General features: G+C 46.3%; 1 protein-coding gene across 1 annotated transcript in view; it reads left to right on the top strand.

Annotated features, from left to right (window-relative positions):
* The window catches only part of RBM20 (RNA binding motif protein 20), a 234,933-nt gene that overhangs the window by 149,936 nt on the left and 63,812 nt on the right, over nt 1–21,185 (top strand). The window contains exons 2-5 of the mRNA XM_006880169.1: nt 9,722–10,802; nt 12,112–12,173; nt 13,483–13,574; nt 13,933–14,009. Of these exons, the coding sequence (XP_006880231.1) occupies nt 9,722–10,802; nt 12,112–12,173; nt 13,483–13,574; nt 13,933–14,009 (1,312 nt within the window). The remainder of the gene's footprint in view (nt 1–9,721; nt 10,803–12,111; nt 12,174–13,482; nt 13,575–13,932; nt 14,010–21,185) is intronic.

Raw genomic sequence — 21,185 nt, 5'->3', positions numbered from 1 at the left:
TGAATATAAAGAAGAGTGCTGAATATTCCATGGGTTGCCACAAGGACTAACAGGCATGTGTTGGAGAAGGTGCAGCCAGCGAACTCCTTGGAAACAAGAATGGCAAAGCTTCCTCTGACATAACTTGGGCATATCAAAGATTTTGGAGAAGGAAACCATGTTTGGAAAGGTCAGGGGACAGTGAAGGAGAGGAAGACCCTCAGGTAGATTGACACAGCGACTGCAGCAATGGGCTCACGTGTGTCAGAGATTTATGGATGACACAGGATAGGACACAGTTCAGATCTGTTGTTCATAGGGCTGCTCTGAGTTGTATTCAACTTGCAGCACCCAACAACAACAACATATGCAGAGCAGCTGTGAGTCAGAGCAGACTCCACGATACCCAACAACAAAGTCTATCTGCAATGTCCCTCTTCCGCCTGTGATCTCAGGATGGTTTCTCTTTCTTTGTCTCTGGGTTCCCACCACCCAGCAACTTTGCTTAGATGCATCAGTGGAGTGAATGAACCCTGAGGGCTCAGTGTGACCCCCCCCAGTAAAGTCTCTGATTCTGAGCAGAAGCTTCCCTTCATCCCATGTAGAAGTTCTCGAGAAGATTTTCTATAGCTGAGTTTTTCCCAGAAGACCTTTCTTTTGAGGCACCTCTGGGCCACCTTGAACCTCAGCCTTTTGGTTGTTGGCCAAGTCTGTCAACCATTTGTACCCCCTCATGACTGCTGACAGCGCGCAGTCCCTGCCATATCCTAGATGTGGTATCCTTTCAGAACGTGATGGCTTAAGCAACAAAAATTGCTAAATTCCCAGCACACTGACTTGAACTGATGACACTCTGTCTCATTGCTTGCACCCACATGTTAACCCATCACGCCATCCTATTTGAGTCTGAGGATAAAATATGAAAGAGCTGTGGGGCAAATCATGAGGACACACAAACCAGGACAGCTGTGATCCTCTCCAAGTGAGTACAATATGTTACACACCCTTTCAACGCACAGACAGTAAACCACTGGAATCAGCTTTCATCTGGATTTCCCAAAGCTCTTCGCATTAGATGGATAACCAGTTCTCTATTGTGTTATGTTTTATTTTTCAAATCCTTGGGTAAAATGCTATTCTAATTAAATAAGAAGGAAAGCCTTTAAAGCAAGCAAGGAACTAGAATATTTTTCATCTAATTATGCTCTGTGAATTCTTTGTAACCATTAATAGCTCAGAAGTGAAACATCAGTCCTTGGGTGGTGAGTCTTCTAGAGATCTGGAGGAATCAGACAACTGGGAGCTGTGTGTTGCTCTTGTGAGTGTAGATTAGCTCTCAGTGTGGTTGCGTGATAGATATTCTAGCTCTTTGCACCAATGCTCAAGTTGAATAATTCAAGTTTACTCTCTCCTCCCTGGATCCCAGCTGCCTGAGGTTAGAAGAGGGGATGTAGCAGGTACGCAGAAACTAGTCCCTGCCACTGCTTCCCCAAGAAGGGGATGTTCTTGCCTTCACTTCTGGAATTTATGGGCTTCAGAAAGGTTGTACGTCTTAGCATTTTTTCAGGTATCAGCCAAGAGTCTTGGCATATCAAAGGTACTCAGTATCTCTAACCTGAGGGGAAAACCACAAATAAATATGGTCAGAGATGATAATACTGTGATGAGAAAGATCTTTGGGTTTAGTTAAGGCCTTTGGAAGCCAGGACTGTTCTGTAGGGGACTGGAAATTGGGTTGAAAGGTCTATTGTTGTGGTTAGTTGGCATGTGGCTGATTCTGACTCATAGTGATCCTACCTTCAAGAGAACAAAATCCTTCCACAAGGCCCTCGCTATATTTGAGTCCATTGTTGCCGGCACTGTGCCAGGTCATCTCAGGTCTTTGAGGGTCTTCCTCTTTTTTCATGACCTTGTATGTTACACGCATGGCCTCTTTCTCCAGAGAACATCCTGATGCCCTCAGTATGTAAGACTAAGTCATACGATCCTCGTTTCTGATGAGCATTCTGCCTGCAGTTCTTCCAGGATGTATTGGTTCATCCCAAGGCATCTTTAAGAGCTGTGGTGGGGATCTCAGGACTCGCTGAGCCAGGCAAGAAATGAGAGAAGAGTAAGACCTAGGTATGGACGAGATCAGGATGAAGGCTGGACCAAAGGATGTGTTTTAGTTCACTTGGAAAAACTAGAGGCTCAGGTGACCAGATCTCGTAAACGATGTGAAGAGCCACAGAGTGCACAGGCAGAAGGAGGTACATCCAGGACCAGGACTGACGGACAGAGAGCTGACCAGAAGCAACAGCAAGCCAGATGATTTTGCCGCCTTTCTGACTGGGACTTTGCAGAGAAACTCACTGTGCAACTTGCTGTCATTTACTTACAAAGTGAAGCCAAAGGGCCATTCCTTCCCCTTCTGTGCTAGACTGTTCTATAAGGACCCCACAATCACCCTTCCAACTGATGTCACCGTTACGTATCAAGGGGTGGACAGATCACCGTCACAAGAAGAACAGCGGGTCCACCATGAAAATCTCTTTCGTACAACATCATTACCCAAAATATTTGCTTTATTTGCAAAAGAAGAAACGTTATGAACCGAACCACCTCACATGTCATTTCAGGCCAAGTTCCAAGAACTGAAAAATCTTAAAACAGCTCAGACTCCTTGAGGGGTAAGAACTTCTTGGAATAAGAACTGACACCTACCTCTTCATTGGAGACAGGCCAGGTGTGGGTCCATGGACATTGGGACATTTCTCCACTTAAAGATCTCTTATAATGCTCAAGTTCATGTGTTCCTTTGAGGTGTTCATTGACCTAATCATATATTTTAACTGTAAATTAAAATGGTTAGATGGTGATTTTGTGAGGGAGGATAGGCATATCCTTCAACTAAAGAGTATATCTGGCTTCCTCGGAAGCTTTAAGTAAGGAAGTTCTTAAATTCCTCCACCATGGTGATATATACAGAGAAGTATATTTAATCTTTGGTTTGGACATTTTGCGTTTTTCTAAAGAATATGATGTGAGAAGTAAAAAAAAAAAAGAGCTGTGGTGGCATGGTAGATTAAGCATTATGTTACTGATTGAAGGTTGGCAGTTTGAACCCACCACCATTCCCTGGGAAAAGAATGAGGCTCTCTGTCTTCATAAAGCTGCACATCTCCGGGGTCCCGTGGAGCAGTTCTCTGTGTCCGTCAGGGTCACTTTGAGTCAGAATCTGCTCTGCAGCAGTGCTTTTGGATGGTAGGGTTAGTAATCTTTACCCGCACCGTAATTCAAAGGCATCAGCTTTTCTTCCATCTTTTACACCATTCAACTTTCACATACCAATGGGGAGATTGAAAATCCCGTGGCTCAGGTTAGGCAGACTTGAGTCCTCAGAGTGACATCTTTCCTTTTTAGCACTTTAAAGAAGCCTTTCCCAGCACAAGGCAATACATCATTTGATTTCTTGACTGCTTCTTCCATGGGTATTGCTTGTGCAGCTAAGTAAAATTAAATACTTACCAGTTCCAATAATTTCTCTAGCATGATGTTGTTTAGCAGTCCATGTGTGATGAAATTTTTAATTTTATTTTATGGGGAGTTATAATCTGTGGTCTAGGATCTCATTCAAATTTTGCCACCACTGAGTTCTTTGACTTTAGGCAAATTACTTTCTATCTTTGTTAATAAAGGGGTTGGGTGGATTGACCCATTTAAAGTCTGTGATTTTCAGCTTTCCTAGGTTACCATTGCTTCAGCCTAAGAAATGGCACCAATTGGCAACACCATGATAAATGGTGAGAAGATTGAAGTTGTCAAGGATTTCCTTTTACTTTGATCTACAAACAACACTCATAGTAGCAGTGGTCAAGAAATCAAAAGGCGGGTTGCATTAGGAAAATGTGCTGTCAAAGATCTCCGTAAAGAACTAAAGAGCAAGGATATTATTTTAAAGACTAAGGTGTGCCTTACTATTACAAGTTTGGAGGCAGGAGAGACATCCACTTCCTAGACAACATGCCTCCAGAAACTCTGAGCTTTGATAAATATCGATAGTTGTAGAGGGGCTTCAGGCCTTTTGTTCATAGGGTTGCTATGGATTGTGCTCTACTCAAAGGCAATCAACAACAAGAAGAAGATGTGCCTGTACCAAGTCATGATGCATTCAGTTGTTTCATATGCAAGTGCAAGTTAATGAATACAGATGGCAGAGGAAGAATCAGTGCCCTTGAACTGTGGTGTTTGAGGAGAGTATTGAATACACTCTGGACTGCCAAAAGAATAAATAAGTCTATCTTGGCAGAAGTGCAAGTAAGGCGCTCCTTAGAGACAAGGATGGTGAAACTTCATCTCAGATACTTCAGGCTTCTGTAAGGAGGAGCTTGTCTTTGTAATAATACAAGCTGGGCAAAGTAGAGGGGTCAGCGAAAGGGAACATGACCCTCAGAGAGATAGATGGACACAGTATCTGTAAAAAAGGGCTTCAGTATGTCAGAGATTAGGAAAATAATGCAGGAGAAGGCGAGGTTCATATATGTTGTCCATAACGTCACTATGAGGTATAGTTCACTTGGCAGCATCTGACAAATTCCCACAGAGTCTTCCGATCCCCGCTCAGATGGTCTGTGCTGTGCCTCTCACCCCAGATGCCCAAGAGGATAAATTCATATAAAAAAGATCCAGCCAGCATCCTCATAGCCACTACTACATCACGATGTGGATGTTGTCGTTGTTACTGTTTTGTGCCAGAGTCGGTGCTGACTCATGTCTGGATTTCCAGGAGCTTTCGGAGGCCGTGAATCACATGGGAGGAGATTGTTCATCCTTCTTCTGTGGAGCAGCTGGTAGATTTGAACTGTGTGCCTTTGGTTTGGTAGCACATATCTTTAGCACTAGGCCACCACTCTTTTCTTTGTCATAGAGGATTGTGTTGGTTTCCTGTGGCTCCTATAACAAATTGTATTTTTAATGGCTTACTACAGCACAAATATATTACCTTAATTTCTGGAAGCTTGAAGTTCAAAATCAACTTCAGTGGGCTAAAGTCTGGGGCTGATTTTTTGAAGGTTCTAGCAGACCGTCGATTTCCTTGCTTGTTCTAGCATTTAGAAGCTTGTGACCTCTTCCTGCATCTTGAAAGCCAGCAGTGTACCCTCTTATCTCCTCCCTCTCATTCCTCCCTCCTACATCTCTCTGTGATTCTCACTCTCCTTCCTCCTTCTCATAAGGACTCTTGTGATTGCTTTGGATCTACCAGCTAATTCAAGTGAATCTCTTCATCCCAAAACCTTTCACTTAATCCACCTGCCACGTCCCTTCTATCTTATGAGGTGACATACTCATAGGTTTGGGGAATTAAATCGTGGACATCTTTGGAGGGGCCATTATTCAGCCCACTGTAAAGACTATTTAATGTTAACACAGACTTGAACAAAGGGAAGAATTTATCAGGATCCCTACCTTGGAATGGAGAATAATAGGCTGTCCTGCCTTCCATTCCCTAAACAATATGCCTCTGGAAACTCTATGGACTTTGATAAATGTCGGTAGTTGAAGAGGGGCTTCAGGCCTTTTGTTCCTAGGGTCATTATGAGTCATGCTCAGCTCAATGGCAATCAACAACAACCACCTGTCCTCTAGATTCAGTCTTATGTATGTGGTGCCAGGTATAGCTGTATACAATAGCAAATTATTTGCTTTTCTGGTGTAATTAGAGTCACCTTTTTTAACTGTTTGAGAACCTTTATCCCTAGAAATGTGTACTTACCAAAGAGTTGTCCACATCTTCAGGACATGAGGTTCAATGAGCCATGGCTGCTGTCTTCCTTCTTTATTCTCTTCATGGCACTCTGTGTCCACAGCATGCTGGGAAAATGCAGAACCTCTAAGGCCTCCCCTCTCCTTTCATGGAGATTATGTCTAAGTGGAGGAGAAAGGCACTTGAGAAAGTATTTTTAACAGCAGACAGGATGTGATGGAATGATGACAGACGCAAGGGGTGGGAACCCAGAATACAACATCAGTTCTATGTTGGGTTATGTTCCTAAGATTTTCCCCTACAGAGAAATACTCACCATATACACATACATCCAATTATCCATTCCTTCAGGCTACAGATCTTGGATCTTTTTTACAAATGTTGTTGGTAGGTGTTTTTCTCCTTATCTGAGAGGATTTTTTATTCAAAAAAGCTGTATACACAAAAAAGAAAGAAAAAGAAAAGAACTGTACAGTGCTAATGATTCATGTGAAATCACTTGTATTCAAGATTGATTAAGGTTGACACAATAAGAATTTGATAGCATATAGCAGATGTTAGGGAAATATCTGATTAATCATCTTCATTTATACTGACTCTGAACAGACAAAATCTAGTCACCTGCACCACACCAGTTTGGTATGGCTCTCACAAACGCACGGAATGGTTGGTTTTCCCAGTTGGAAAGTTTGTTCTTTCTTATATATTGCAAAAATAGTTGCAAAAATATAGTTGCAAAATATTCTCTACCCAGAGAGCCCTCCGGCCCAGGACACAATTTTAGAAAATACAGCTGACTTCTCTGGGACAAACAAAACCAGCCTTGTCTTACTATGGTCATGGAAACCAAGTTGGCACCTCGTTATCGCCTTGTTAGCGAGAACAGCCTGTGTGTGTGTGGACAAACGCTGTAGGAAGGGTTGGCTCCGTGAGGCCTGGGTTTGGAGTTAAGCTTAATTGCTTTTCTAAGGCTCAGCCACTTGATACCGCACAAGTCAGGATCTCTCATCAGACTCTTGAGCATCCTCCTCTTCTTTCCATGTGAGAGCCTGCGGGGGCATTTGCGCCTCCCCACCCCTGCAGCTGCCATGATTCCTACCTGAGTCACATGGGACACGAGTCCCAAGGCTTGCCTGCAACCAGCACAGCTCCCCAGAGCAGAAAGGGTCTGTCATCCCCTGACCCACCTTCAGCTCCCAGTGTCTTCCCACCCCCTTAAAGTGCAGCCAGTCCTTGTAGCCTAGGAACCTTGCAAGGCTGCTGGATGGACGAAGGTGGTGTCTTTTGAAACCGTTTATAGCAAGTTCTTGATTTATTTTTTTTTCACATGAATGGGAAAGAGCAACCCAAAGTCATCTCTGGGTTTTGTTTTATTTTATTTTAATTTTTTTTTATTTTAGTGACAATATAAATAAAGAAAATACAATTATAATGTTATGGTAAATCTTGCCCCATGCGATTAACTGCCTCTGAAACCCCCCTGGGGGGCCAGCTATGTATGGGTCAGTTCCAACTTGATGGCACACAACAACAACAAATGTTATAAAACAAAATGTATATGTCTGAAAATGCCGTAAGATTTTTCACACTCTCATTCAAATAAATAAATAAAGCATAAAACTGAAGAAAAACCAAAACAAAACCAAAAAACAAAGTCATCTCTGGCTAGCTCCAAGATGTGTTTTGACCTTGCCCTTGAACATGGGTGTGCCTGACATTCTGGGAACTCACTTTGACCAAAACAGTGGAGCTGTCTAGGACGAAAGGGTGAAGGAGGGATGTGAAGCTACTCTCACTGCCTTGTGCCCATTTTCTTTTTAAAATTTTTTAAAATAATTTTTTATTAATGTTAATGAAAATTTACAGAGACTTTGGATTTCCATTGTTGTACCTTTCTTCCTGCCCACCCTCCCCCCACCCCAGTACACTCTTCTCTTTGAAAAGTAAAAGAAAAATTCTTTTGTTGTTTTGCAATCCCTCTCCCCAGATCCATTCCACTATGTAGCCTTCGTTCTGGACTCATGTCATGACAATAATACCCAATCACATATCCTTTTTAAACAGTTTTCTCTCTCATCTGTTTCAGTTCAGTATATATTATTTATCCCCTCTTTCTCAGTCTCCCGCCAACTCCAGTGTCAGTCCCATTTTACAACAGTGTTGCTATGCAGTATCTGTCCCTCATTTTCTTAATTTCAAAGTACAGGTTGAGAGACAAGTCTGCACTCACCAGCAGTGAGCTTTTATAACTAGATTAGCCTCATTTGGCTCAGTGTACATTCTGGCCCTGCAAAATGGGGATGAAAATTATCAACCTTCACAGAACTGAGGGAAAGAGAAAGTGAGATGACACGGTTTAGTCATTAGCAATAAATGAGAGCAGTCCATCCCTGTCACCTTCCTTCCCATCACTCCCCGGTCCCCTTCTGACTCCCACCGCTTTCACAGACCATGTAAAGGGCCCATCTAAGCAGGAGCTTTTGTTTCTCAAAGTTCCTCTGAAGTGGAAGAGGTGGATGAGAGTGTTTCTTATTCTCTTCTCACTTGCTCCACCCCCACCCCAGCCTCTGTTTCCTCATCACCAGGCTGTCACTGCACAAAGTCCAAGACCATGGCGAGCTTGTCTGAGGTGTCCCAGCTTTGCAGGTTGCTCCGCCCTTCCCTGGATGGGCAGGTTGGCTGCACCAATTGCAGGTGCTCACATTCTTCCCACTGAAATGACCTTAGAACTCTTGGAACTCATGTACATCCAAAACCACATTTTCTGACCCAACTGACTCCCCAGAAGGGAGCATAAGACCCAGCAAATAGGGCCTTCCCCCAAATGTTCTGTTAACCATGCATCCCAGACTTTTCTGAGAAAGTTGTCCTCTTTCCATACTATCCCAGAGCCTGATTGTTGATCCAGAAAACACCTAACCCACCAACAGAGGTCGCGTGAAAGCCACACCAGCTAGAAGAGCGCTGTACGCAGAGTCCACTGCTCCCTAACACGCAGATTCCCAGACTTCACTTACACTGTTAGTTATTCCTTGTCCTGGTCGGATTTGCCAGCTGCCTATGAGGGAGCATACTTTTTGTTGCTTTTGAAAGTGAAATGAGGACAAAGATGAAAATATATTTGGCTCATATGCATACACATCACTCCGTATGCAGTTTCGGAGCCTCTTTCTTTCCCTTCCCCCTCCCCACTTTACCATCAGAGCATGTGGATTTCCTCATGTCGGGAAGAGTTCTTTTTATAAATACTGGCTTTGCCAAACTCAGGACAGTACAGTATTGACAGTGGTGGGGGAAGCAAGAGGATTGGGTGTTGTGTGTTCTCTCTGAAGTTTGGCCCTGGGTACACAGGGATTCATTGAGTGACATATTTTTCCATGGAAAGTCTTTAGTACTACATAAATAATTTGAAAATGTTAACTGTCAATTGTAAATGGTTGCTTAACCTCTCATTATGTCGCTCTGTCATAATTTATTCAGTTCAAAGCCACTGGTTTTGGAGATTTGTTGGTTTTGCTTTGGACTGCAAACGTCATTGGCTACAAATCTCTGCATGATTTTAGCTCGTTTGCTTGGGACAGATTATAGAACTAAATTTCTGGGCCAAAGGAAATGAGTATAGTAAGAACATGTTGCCAGAGTGGGTGTGCTTTGACTGTTACTGACACGTAGTAGGCACTTTCTGTGCTGTTTTAGTTTTAATTTTTTTTTTTTTAATTTTACTAGAGACCTTTTCTGTTTTGGATGGTTTTAGTTTACATTATTTTGATCACCAGGACAGTTGACCTTGCTGTCACAGAGCATTTTTTTTTTAATTTTTTATTTTATTTCATTATTTTTTTTTTCACAGAGCACTTTTTAACTGCTGTGTGCATATGTGAGTGCAGGGTTTTGCACTCACATGGAGGGCCTGTCTGGGAGGGCCTTGTTTATGTGGAAGAGAACCACCGTTTGTATAAGCAATGCTACAGCCTCACCTCCTTCTTTGTCTCCCCACAGTGCCGCCAAGCTCCTGGATAAGAACCCCTTCTCGGTCAGTAACCCGAACCCTCTGCTTCCATCGCCTGCCAGTCTCCAGCTGGCTCAGCTGCAAGCCCAGCTCACCCTCCACCGGCTGAAGTTGGCGCAGACAGCTGTCACCAACAACACTGCCGCCGCCACGGTCCTGAACCAAGTGCTCTCCAAGGTGGCCATGTCCCAGCCTCTGTTCAACCAGCTGAGGCATCCATCTGTCATCAGCACCCCACACAGCCACACTGGGGTGCCCCAGCATGCTGCTACCATGTCCAGTGCCCGGTTTCCCTCTAACACAATTGCCTTCTCACCCCCCGGCCAGACCCGAGGCCCAGGGCCCTCTGTGAACCTGGCCAACCAGCCCCCCGGTGCCATGGTGATGCATCCTTTCAGTGGTGTCATGCCACAGACCCCTGCCCAGCCAGCTGTCCTTTTGGGCATTGGCAAATCGGGGGCTGCTCCTGCAGGATTCTATGAATATGGCAAAGCCAACTCTGGCCAGGCCTATGGCTCCGAGACAGACGGCCAGCACAGCTTCCTGCCCGCCTCGGCCTCTGCTTCGGGCAGTATGAACTATGAAGGACACTATAGCCACACGGGACAAGATGGCCAGACCGCCTTTCCTAAAGACTTCTATGGACCCAGTGCCCAGGGGTCACACCTGGCAGGTGCATTTCCGGCTGAGCAGGCGGGGGGCATGAAAGGTGAGGTGGGCCCACTGCTGCAGGGCCCTAACAGCCAGTGGGAGGGCCCCCACGGATTCTCTGGCCAAAGCAAGCCTGATCTTACAGCAAGCCCCAACCTGTGGCCTCCAGCCCTCAGCCAGCCCTTTGAGCTGTACGACCCTGAGGAGCCCACCTCAGACAGAACCCCTCCATCCTTCGGGGGCCGGCTTACCAACAACAAACAGGGCTTCAGCAGTGGCCGGCGGCGGGCCAAGGAGGAGCAGGCGGCAGTGTCGGTGCGACCCCTGCAGGCTCATGAGCTGAATGACTTCCATGGCGTGCCCCCCCTCCACCTGCCGCACACCTGCAGCATCTGTGACAAGAAGGTGTTTGATTTGAAGGTGAGTTGTCCCACATGAGAACCGTGGCAGGCTGCCACCAGGGCCTCATCACTGTCTGATAATGAGAGAGAGAACCCGTTACAGTTGGGGATTGAGGAACAACATTTCATTCTCTGTTTGTTAGTTGTTGTGCAGTCGAGTCACCTGTGACTCATAGTGACCCTGTGTACAACAGCCCTAAACCCTGCTCTATCCCGTGCCAAACTTATTGTTTCCAACATGTCCATCCCAGTTACCCCAGTCACTGAATCAATCCATCTCATCAAGGGTCTTCCTCTCCTACACTGTCCCTCCACCCTCCCAAGCATGATGTCCCTCTCCAAGGACTGGTCCTTCCTTGCAACATGTCCAAAGCATGTCAGATGAAGCTTCAGAATCCTTGCCTCTAAGGAGCAGCCTGGCTTTACCCTCTCCATGAACTTGTTTGTTCTCCTAGCAGTCTGTGGTATATTCAATACTCTTCTCCAGCACCAAAGCTCAAAGGTATCAACTCTCCTTCTATCATCCCTAGTCATTGTCCAGCTCTCTGATGCATAGCAAGTGATTGCAAAGACCATGGCATGTATCAAGTGCACCTTAGTCTCCAGACTGACCTCATTGCTCTTCAGTACTTTAGAGAGGTCTCTAACAGCAGACTTTCGCATCGCAATACGTCTTCCAATTTCCATGTGCCAGCCCTCATTCTGTTTGGAGAACTTAAGTCCCCAAGTAGGACAGGCCATATGCAGTGTGTCATTGACCCTCTGCTTGGGTCCCATCATCTAAGTGCATCCCTGTCACTTGTATGGGACACACCCTCTCGGTGTCCCAAGGGCACTGGCAGGCATGGGGAGGTCCTAGAGAGTCTTATCTCTCAGAATCCTCTGAGGCTTCATACTCCCAGGAGCCCGCCTGTCAGAGTCTCCAGCTGGATGGAGAAATGAGTGGGGTGTTTCTGGGAGAAAGGAGGTGAGCTGTGCAGATGGAAGGAAGGACCACAGCAGAGGCATTAGGAATGGACTGTGAGTCTGGCTTCTTGCTCGAAATGGAGACAGCTCTGGGATGTGCTGATGTGGCCCAGTGGAGCTAGGGACCTGGCTGGGTAGGTGGTGGGTCGGTGAAGAGTGCTTAGTAGGTAGTGCTGGGCTAGAGGCCTGGCTGAGAAGGACGGGTGGGAAGTAGGGGGGGAAGCAAGCCAGGCAGTTGTGCTGGGTGCCCCATGCTCCCTGCCTGGCTGGAGACTGTGTACTCACTCTTCACCTGGCCTGAGACGGTTTTTCCTTCTTCCTGTGGTCTCAGTTCTGTCTTCTTTTTCTTTCATCCTGCCGAGGACTGGGAGCTGCATGTCAAAGGGAAACCACATGCTCAGAAATGTCTGCTCTTCTCTGAAAAGTAAGTCCTGTCTGGAGAACAGATCCATGCATAAGCTCAGCCCTACATTGTTTTGCATCCCTGATTAAAGGAAAGCAAGAAAAGGGCAAAAGCAAAGAGTATGTGTGGGGTAAGGACAGAGGGGGCTGGTCCTCGTGTTTTAAATAGGTCTGTCTTTCTCTACTTGTGGTCAGAGATGTAGAAAGTGGCATCATTGGTCATTTGAAATGCATTAAGAATCCAGAACCCAGGAAGAAACTTGGCCCTCCTTTGCCATCATCTCTCTACCCTACCCCCCACCGCCATCCCCGCCCCGACCGCTTGCTGACCTCTAACTCTTGGAAACTCCAAATCTGGTTTCTGTATCTGTTGATTTGCTTATTCTGTGCATTTCACATAAAGGAAATAATATACTATGTGACTTTTGCAATATTTTTGTCCACTTAGCATATTTTTTAAGGTTTGTTTATATTGTAACGTGTATCAGCACTTTGTTCCTTTATCTATATTGTTCTTAAAGATATTCAAGTTCATTCTGAATCATTGTGGCCTTGTAGGACAGAGTAGAAGTGCCCCAGTAGGGCTCCCGAGACTGTAATCCTTATGGGGGCAGGTCATAAGGTCTGTTTCCCCACAGAGTCATTGATGAATTGAGCCGCTGACCTTCCCATTGTTGTTGTTGTTGATTGTCTTTGAGCATGTGTCATAGCAACTCTGTGATCAAAAGAGCTTATAACTGTTGCACCATCAAGATCCCATTACTTTATATCTCCCTGCTGTTGTTTCAACTCATACCAACCCTTCACGGGGTGTTTAAGGTGGTGGATCTTTATGGGAGGTCACTGCTCTTCTTTGTCCCAGTAAGCAGCCAGCCGGTGGATTCAAACCATGTACCTTTAGGTTGTTGCTGTGTACTGTTGAGTCAGAACTGACTCATAGCTGACTCTTCAGTGGGTTTTCAGAGGCAGTAGTTCACGCAGGAGGAAGCTGCTCATCTTTCTCCCATGGGGGCGCTAGTGGATTTGAACTGTCAGAGAGGATTTGCAGCAGGCTGTGCCCTCAGGGCTCCTTATTCCTTTATATCGTTGAGTAATATTCCACATGTGCATGTGTGAATGCTGCATTCTGTTTGTCCGTTCATCCACTGGTGAATGTTTGAGCTGCCTCCACCTTTCCGCTCTCATCAACAGTGCTGTTACAGACATTTGTGTACAAGACTTCTGTTTTCAGTTCTTTCAGAAAGATGCCTAGGAGTGGGTCACAATTTGTGCTGTGTGTAATTTATTACGGAACTGCTCTCCCCTTCTCACCCACCCCCCCGCCCCCCCAGTGCTGGCATCCGATGTGTCCTGGGCTCGGCAGAGGGAACGCTGTGTGCCTCGCCCACCAGCACAGCCATTTACTGCCCCGCTGGCAACGATGGTGAGTGAGGGCCTGGAGGCCACCAGTGTGAAGCAGAAAGCCACTTCCAGGGCTCATTCTTTCTAAAGTTCCCAAACCAGGACTTCCCTCTCATGGCCTTCTTCTACATTTATAACACGAACAGATCCCGAGACACTAAAACCCACAGGGCTACAGTGTTCGCTGACCTATGTTAGACTTTATATCTGAATAGAGACCCTATGTCTAAAATATTAACTTGCCCAGAGTATAGTCATACTGATGCCTGAATGAAGAGGAAGCTTTGGGGTTTTTGCTCCCACTTACACCCTGTTAATGTATTTGGTGGTAAAGCAGGCTGCCACCTACCCTCACCTGCCTTGTGTCATTTGTCATTTAGACTATGCCTCAAGTCTTGGAGCATCATATGCGACCATTCCCGCAAGGTCGTTTCCTGCAGCTACACCGGGGACTAATGTAAGTACAGGAACATCCCCTCCTCTGCCATCGTCATCATCAGCACCTCTGGATCGCCCGCCAGGCCTGGCCGTTGTGTGGTTACGGTTACGGGGAGAGGGGGCTGTGATGGAGACGGGACGGTGTAATTTTGTGTAACCCGAGAAGCGCTGTGCCTGGACAGAGGTTATTCAATCCAGACCAGCTGGGTTTGAAACATACAGCTAAAAAAGCTGACAGAAATTCTTAAAATGGAAAAATACCAGACTTCCCTGCATTTGGCCCTGGTTTAGGAAGGAGGGGGTTGGGGAATAGAGCTTTTGGAAAAAGGTTTTCTTGAAATGGAGCTTTCCATGAGATTCACTCTGAAACTTGATTCAGAAAGATGCTTTAAAGAGAGGACCAAGCAGTGATGGCATTTCTTGACTCCTTAAGGGAATGATTGGTGCCGTATAATAGATTTTGTTTTGTTTGCTTTCTTCTCTCTGTAACATGTGGCTTAGTCTCCCAGGGCTCTAAAAAGCATCACCCTCCCTTTTTTCTCCTTGTGCTCAAGATGTCTCCTTCCACCCAGGAGGCAGCCTGCTCCTCTCCTCCTCCCCAAGAGGACAGAGAAGGGGTGGGAAACACAGAGCCTATGAGAAAACAAAACGCACTGGTAGAGTCCTGCTAGAGAACATGTATTTGCGTCTGTATTTTAAAAATTTATCCTGTGACCAACTGCCCCCTCTTCTCATGAGAACAGCCCTCAGCATGCGGCCCTTCCACGTGTGCTATGTTTACACAAAAACCTCAAAAGAGTAGGACAGGCCGTGCAGGTTAGAGCCTGGTGGGTGACCAAGCGAGGAGGTTGGTGACAAGGCGTGAGGCCTCCTGGCTGAGGGTCCTATTTATCCACACCCCTTTAGTGCACTGTCTTGTGGCCGAAGGGCTAGAAGAGAGAGGACCACTTGGGCTGCCTGCATTTCTATTCACAGTAGTGTGTTGTTGCCCGCTCTCCCTGAGCCGTGTCCACACCATTGGCAGCCAAGGGTGGCCACGTGCCGGGCTCAGGCAAGCCTTGATGTTTTGTCTTTGAGTTCAGGCTGGGAGCTTCTACTCTGAGGGGTCTCCCACCCCAGGACCTTCTTCTGTAGCCTGTGGACCCCAGCATCTCCGAGAACCCTACCCCTGGTGCTGAGGGGCTGCGACTGAGACAGGGAAATACACTGAATGGTAGATAGCCGGGAGTGAGGGTTTGTGTGTTGACTCCATCCCGGGGCAACTGAAAGCAACTGAATCCCACTGGGAAGGGAAGGACGGGGGATGGAGGGAGTATGGGAGACACGGGCTGGGCCACTCTGTGGTCTGTCCTTTCCTGCATCCTTGTGTAAGAGGCCCTTCCCCAGGGATGTGAAGTCAGTGGGCCCAGGTCCCACCCTGGAGCCCACCAGCTGTGTGGTCTCAGGCCAGTTGCTTTTACTCCTCTGAGGCCCTGCTACATAGTTGGGAATGAGATCATCTGTGATGGTGACTTTTGACGGCGAATGACTGGGTTCCCACCTGCCTTGTTTAGTTTATCATCTTGGTGATGCCTGAAATCTGAGATCATCATATGTGCCCAGTCCCACAAGCCCTCTCAGTCAGTGGTCAGCACCAGAGGGTAGGGGTGAAACACAGCACAGACTAGAGTTGTCCTGCTCTTGTGAGGATCAGTGGATCAGGTATGTGACCATGATTTGTGAGCTGTTCGGTCCATACGAAGTAACAATGATTAAGGAGTCCCTTATAATCTGTTCTAGTTATAAAGAGTGATGAAGGAACCCAATGTGGCTACTTAAGTGACTTTGGCCAAATCTCACTACCGTGTTCCTCCTGCATCAATCTGTCCAGGGACATGTGAGGTCCCACCTATTACCCCTGAGAGAAGGGCTTTGAAAATAGTGTGTGCTGGGCAGGTACAAGCAATTGATTAGTCCTGTTAATACTCAGAACCTCTGAGAACTACTTCCTCAAAAGCTTACATCTGGCTTGAGTCTGAGAAGAAGCAACCCAAAAAGCCATCAGCAAGTGGAGGGTCCAAGACCTGAGGTAGAGCAGGGGCCGTGCCTGCAAAGGCTCAGACTATGTGTGGGCGGGTTCCAGGGACATTTGCGTCCACATGTCCACCATCCCAGAACATCAGTTCTTTAAGAAGCCCGTTTATCTGCTGCCTCTGGTCAAGGTGTATAGCTTCTCCACACAATGAAATGCAGCATTTGAAGAGCGAAGACCTGAGCTTGTATCTCTTCTTAATTCCTTGCTGTGTGTCTCTGAGGGACTTTCAAACTTCAGTATAAAAACGAAAGTAGGATGCTACTGTAATAAAAGGGTGAATATTTTTTAGTGCCTAAAATCTGCCACTGTTCTGAGCATTGTTTTAGTGTGTATTAACTTAATCCTTAAACAAACTCTGAAGTAGATATTATTGTTGGTGTTGACTGCCTTCGAGTCAAGCACAACTCATAGTGACCCTATGAACAAAAGGCCTGAAGCCTTCCTGTAATTACCGACAAAGTTCATAGAGTTTCCGGAAGCATGTTGTTTAGGAAGTGGATTGTCACTCCTGCTTCCAAAGATATAATTGTTGTTGTTGTTGTTAAGTGCTGTCGAGTCATAGACGACTCACAACAACCCTATGAATGAAAGTCCTCAGCACTTGTGTGACTTCCATCCTTTCTCCAGGCTCATAGGGTTTCCGCAGGCAGGCTATTTACGGAAGTGGATGCCACTCCTGCTTCCAAGCATATTTTAATCAGGGAGCTCCACCAAACCCTGTCCACCATGGGTAACCATTCTCGCACTTGACACATTAGTGTCACAGTTTTCAGCTTATTTTATAGGTGAGGAAGTTGACACACTGAGAGGCTAACCTTGCCTGAGGACACAGAGCTAGTGACTAGAGCCTTTAGGATTTGAACCCAGATGACACTATTGGGGCACAGTGAATATGAGTGTTTGCTTGCCAACTACAAGGTTGATAGTTCAAACACACTAGCTGCTCTATAGGAGAGATATGTATCTGTCTGCTTCTCTAAAGATTGGTCTGTCTTGGAAAACCCTATGGGGCAGTCTGCTTAGTCCTATAGGGTCCCTGAGTCGAAATTGACTTGTTATCAATGAATTGGATTGGATTGGGTTGATCTTACTCTAGAATCCTCATTTCTAACTACTAGGCCATCAACCCCTCCCTGGGTGTCTCTGATGTCTCTTCCCTATTGGGCTTCTTGTGGATAAGAGAAGCTGTAGTGGTACTATGGTTAAAGCAGTCTGTTTTTTAACTAACAGGCCAGTGGTTCGAGCCTCTGTAAGAGAAAGAGGAAGGAAATCGTCTACTTGTGTTAAGATGTGTTAAGTTCTCCTCCGCCCTCCAGGGTCACTATGAGTCCTAATTGGCTTAAAGGCAGTGTTTTGTTTTTTTCTCGTTAATAAGCCCCATTCCCCCTTCTCATCCACAAGTTGCTGAGGAAGACCTAAGGCTGCCTGCCTTGCCAATCCCACGTGTGTCAGGGTGGAACGGTGCCCCACAGAGGTTTCAGTGGCTGCTGTTTTGGGCAGTAGATTGCCAGGCCCTTTTTCTTTTTTTTTTTAATTTTATTTCATTATTTTTTGTGTGTGCTGTCAAATCAGATCTGACTGGTAGAGGAGGAGATTGTGTCTCCTTCTCCAGCAGAGCATCTGGTGGATTCGAACCATTCACCTCTGAGATTGCAGTTGCAGCTTCTTGCCACTAGGCCACCAGAGCTTGCCAGGCCTTTATTCTGAGGTGCCTCTGGGCAGATTAAAACGTCCAGCCTTCTACTTAGGCGCCAGGTGCTTTAACCATTGCACCACTCACAGTCACCCTAAGTCCAAATTGACTTGACAGCAACAGGTTTTAATAACTGGTTTTGGATTTAATAAAATTTTACTCCTGCCAGGAGGTGGCAGGGCCTCTTCCTGGGACTCAGCTGGTCAGGTCCAGCCTCCAAACTCTGTCCTCAGCATCTCCCGAGATGAACTCGGATACACAGAGACGTCGTCATCAGCTCTGGCCACATGAGCCTTCCCCGAAGGCTACTGGTCAGTCCCTGCATTACCAGTGGCAGGACGGGCCTCTCCTCTTCTCGGATGTTGGTCTACTTGTTTACCAATTCTGGCGAATGGAATCGAATGCAGGTGTGTCTCACTTTAGGAAAGCCTGAAATGCAAAGTCCTTGATATTTGTAGTCAGGCTGAGAGGTGAAGAGCAGGGCTGGCCGCTGCTGAAAGGTGCTCTGCGAGGCTGCTTTAAGTAACTCAAGAGGCCCCTTGAGAAGTTGGTGACTAGTTTTCTGCTTATAATTACTGACCTTTAAATCTAAGCGGACATGTCCACGGTTGAGTCTACTGTGACCAGAGGAGACTGTGCCATGTTGTAAGTGCTAGAATGCTCCTCTTTAAAAAAAAAAATTTAAAAAAATCTAGGGAGCTCTGGTAGCCTAGTGGCAAGAAGCTGCTCTGCAATCCCAGAGGTACGCAGTTTGAATCCATTAGATGCTTTTCTAGAGACGGAGGGGCAATCTCCTCCAGTTCCAGTCAGATCTGATTTGATAGTACATGCACAAAACAAAACACCCAAAAAACCCCGAAAAGACAAATTCTATGCATCAGAGATCTGGACAGTGACTAAGGATGACAGAAGCAGAATTGATGCCTTTGAGCTGTGGTGCTGAAGGAGAGTCTTGAACATACCGTGGACCACCAAGAAAATAAATAGGTCTCTCTTGGAGAGGGTGAAACCAAGTTTCTTCCTGGAGGCTAGAATTTTGAAGCTCCTTCTCACATACTTTGGGCACATGGCAGGGAGAGATAGGCTCGGAAGAGTGGAGGGACAGCTCAGGAGAGGAAGACTCCAGATGAGATGGATTGATACAGTAACTGGGGCAATGAGAGCAGGTGGGTTGGAGTCAGTGAAACTGGCTCAGGACAGGGCGGGCTTCAGAGTGGTTGTACATGGGGTCACTAGGAGCCACAGGCAACTCAATGACACATAAAAACAACAACAACAACAACAACAACAACAACATTTTATCTGAGTGTTGGTTTTTTTCAAGGTGACCATTCATAGGCATTAATTATCACTGATTGATGGAGTTAACTCAGTACAGTGTCTATGCAAACCCCTCTTGTAAATTGCTTTTTCCTGCTCCTCTTCACATGTACATTTCTGTTCTTGTGAAAATTCAAATAGAAAAGAAATACTTTATGAGAATAAAAGTCCCCCACAGCCCCCTCCAGGTCCCCACAGAAAACAAGAATGCTTTGATGCATTTCCTTCCAGAAGTGTTTCCTGGTTCTGAGCCAGAGCCTTGAATGACTCCAGTAACATTCATCTTTCCAGAAACCCGTTGTGTTGAGCAAATCAGAAATGCCAAGACTGCCTCAGTGCGGGATCTATTGTTCGTGGAGCAGAGAGCAATCCTGCTTGAAAACTCCCTGTCTCCAGGCAAGAGAACAAAGACACATGGGGCTCTCGGGTGGCATCTTCAGAATGCACTGTTACAACAGCTAAAATGACCATAAATACCATACACCACCACCAACAGCACAGCCTCCCTGAACGGGACCCAGGGGCACTGAAACCTGTTCCAACTTGGTTGGATTTCAAGCCTTTGTGTCCATATTTATGTGAGGTGAGGATGGCCCGCTGGACCCCTCTGGTTGCATTTACTGCCACTGGGGTGATTGGAGTTCTGTGTTCAGCCCCTCCCACCCCACCCTGAGCTCCTGAAGAGGGGTGTTCACTTTCACTTAAGCTTCTGCCATTTGACTGAGCCACCCACTCCATTCCTGGCTGCAGAGTAATCATAAACAGAGTCATCAGGTTTCTGCACTGGCCGTCGGGGCCTTCTCGCCTGTAAGTGGTCAGTTGTGGCGTCCTGAGATGCACTAGGCCTTCCCACTAACTAGAGTTTATATAGTATCGAGACAGATGGGCCTCCCAACCGGGGCTCATGCACTTTGATTTCATAATTCTGATTTTTTTTTTCTTCTCACCAGGACCCTGCACAGCAGGGGATTTGTAATAAATAAAGAAACAGAGGCATGGGGAAATAGAAACTTGTGTGGATGCCCCAAGAATTAAGTCATAGGTTGCCCAGGAATAAAATGAGTGCTGACTCTAGAACACTTGTCTGCCCCAGCCCTCAGGCTGCATGGCTCCAAGCCTTCTGGGCTTCTGACCTGAGTGTTGCTGTTTGCTGTCACCGAATCAGCCCCGGCTCAGGCTCAAAGAAAGCTGCCCTGACCAGCACTATCCCCACGACAGCTGTCAATTGGATCATTGCAATCTGTAGGATTTTCATTGGCTCAACTTTACGAGTAGGGAACCAGGTCTTTTTGAATAGTCTCTCGTAGTCTGAGAGCTCAGCGGGAAGCTGATCCAGATCATAGCGACATGCAAGTTACTGCTGATAAACGTGGTGACCACACATGTGGTGGTGGTGGTGGTCTTGTTATATACTTCTTGTTGTTGATTGCCGTCGAGTTGAGCATGACTCATAGTGACCCTATGAACAAAAGGCCTGAAGCCTTTTGACAACCATCATTTCTCAAAGTTCATGGAGTTTCCAGAGGCATATGGTTTAGGTTATTGTATACTTAGAGGCAAGCATTTTAAAGCCCTGTTTCGCATACTTTGGGCATCTTTCTGGGATGGACCTGTCCTTGGAGAAGGACATCATGCTTGGAAAGGTGGAGGGACAGCGCAAGAAGAAAAGACCCCAGATGAGGTGGATTGACACAGTGACTGAGAGAATAGGGTTAGATATGTCAGACAGAGATTGGATCAGGATAGGACAGAATTCAGAGCTATTGTGCATCGGGTCTCTATGAGTCACAGGCAATTCGACAATGCGTAGCATAAACAACTGGTGAGTTGAAGCCAAGTCGTAGCTCACCCTCTAGTGGGTTTTCAGAAGCAGTAAATCTCATGGGAGATTGCCCGTCATCTTCTGACGTAGCAGCTGTTGCATACAAACCATGTGCCTTTGGGTTGGTAATGCAACTCTTGTACTAAGCCCCCAGAGCTCTCTACCCGAGAGCTCATTGTCCAGGAATTCAGCGTGAGCCTCTCACAGAAAGCTGCTTTTTTGTCCCCAGACAGCCAGCCCAGCTCTTCCAGTGCCCTGTCCCCTCAGCAGGGGCATCTTGTACATT

Source organism: Elephantulus edwardii, unplaced genomic scaffold (genome assembly GCF_000299155.1).
Source record: "Elephantulus edwardii isolate Elephantulus edwardi_28Jun2011 unplaced genomic scaffold, EleEdw1.0 scaffold00006, whole genome shotgun sequence".
NCBI lineage: Eukaryota > Metazoa > Chordata > Mammalia > Macroscelidea > Macroscelididae > Elephantulus > Elephantulus edwardii.
The sequence above is the reverse complement of the archived record's forward strand: the minus strand, read 5'-3'. Positions and strand labels throughout refer to the sequence as shown.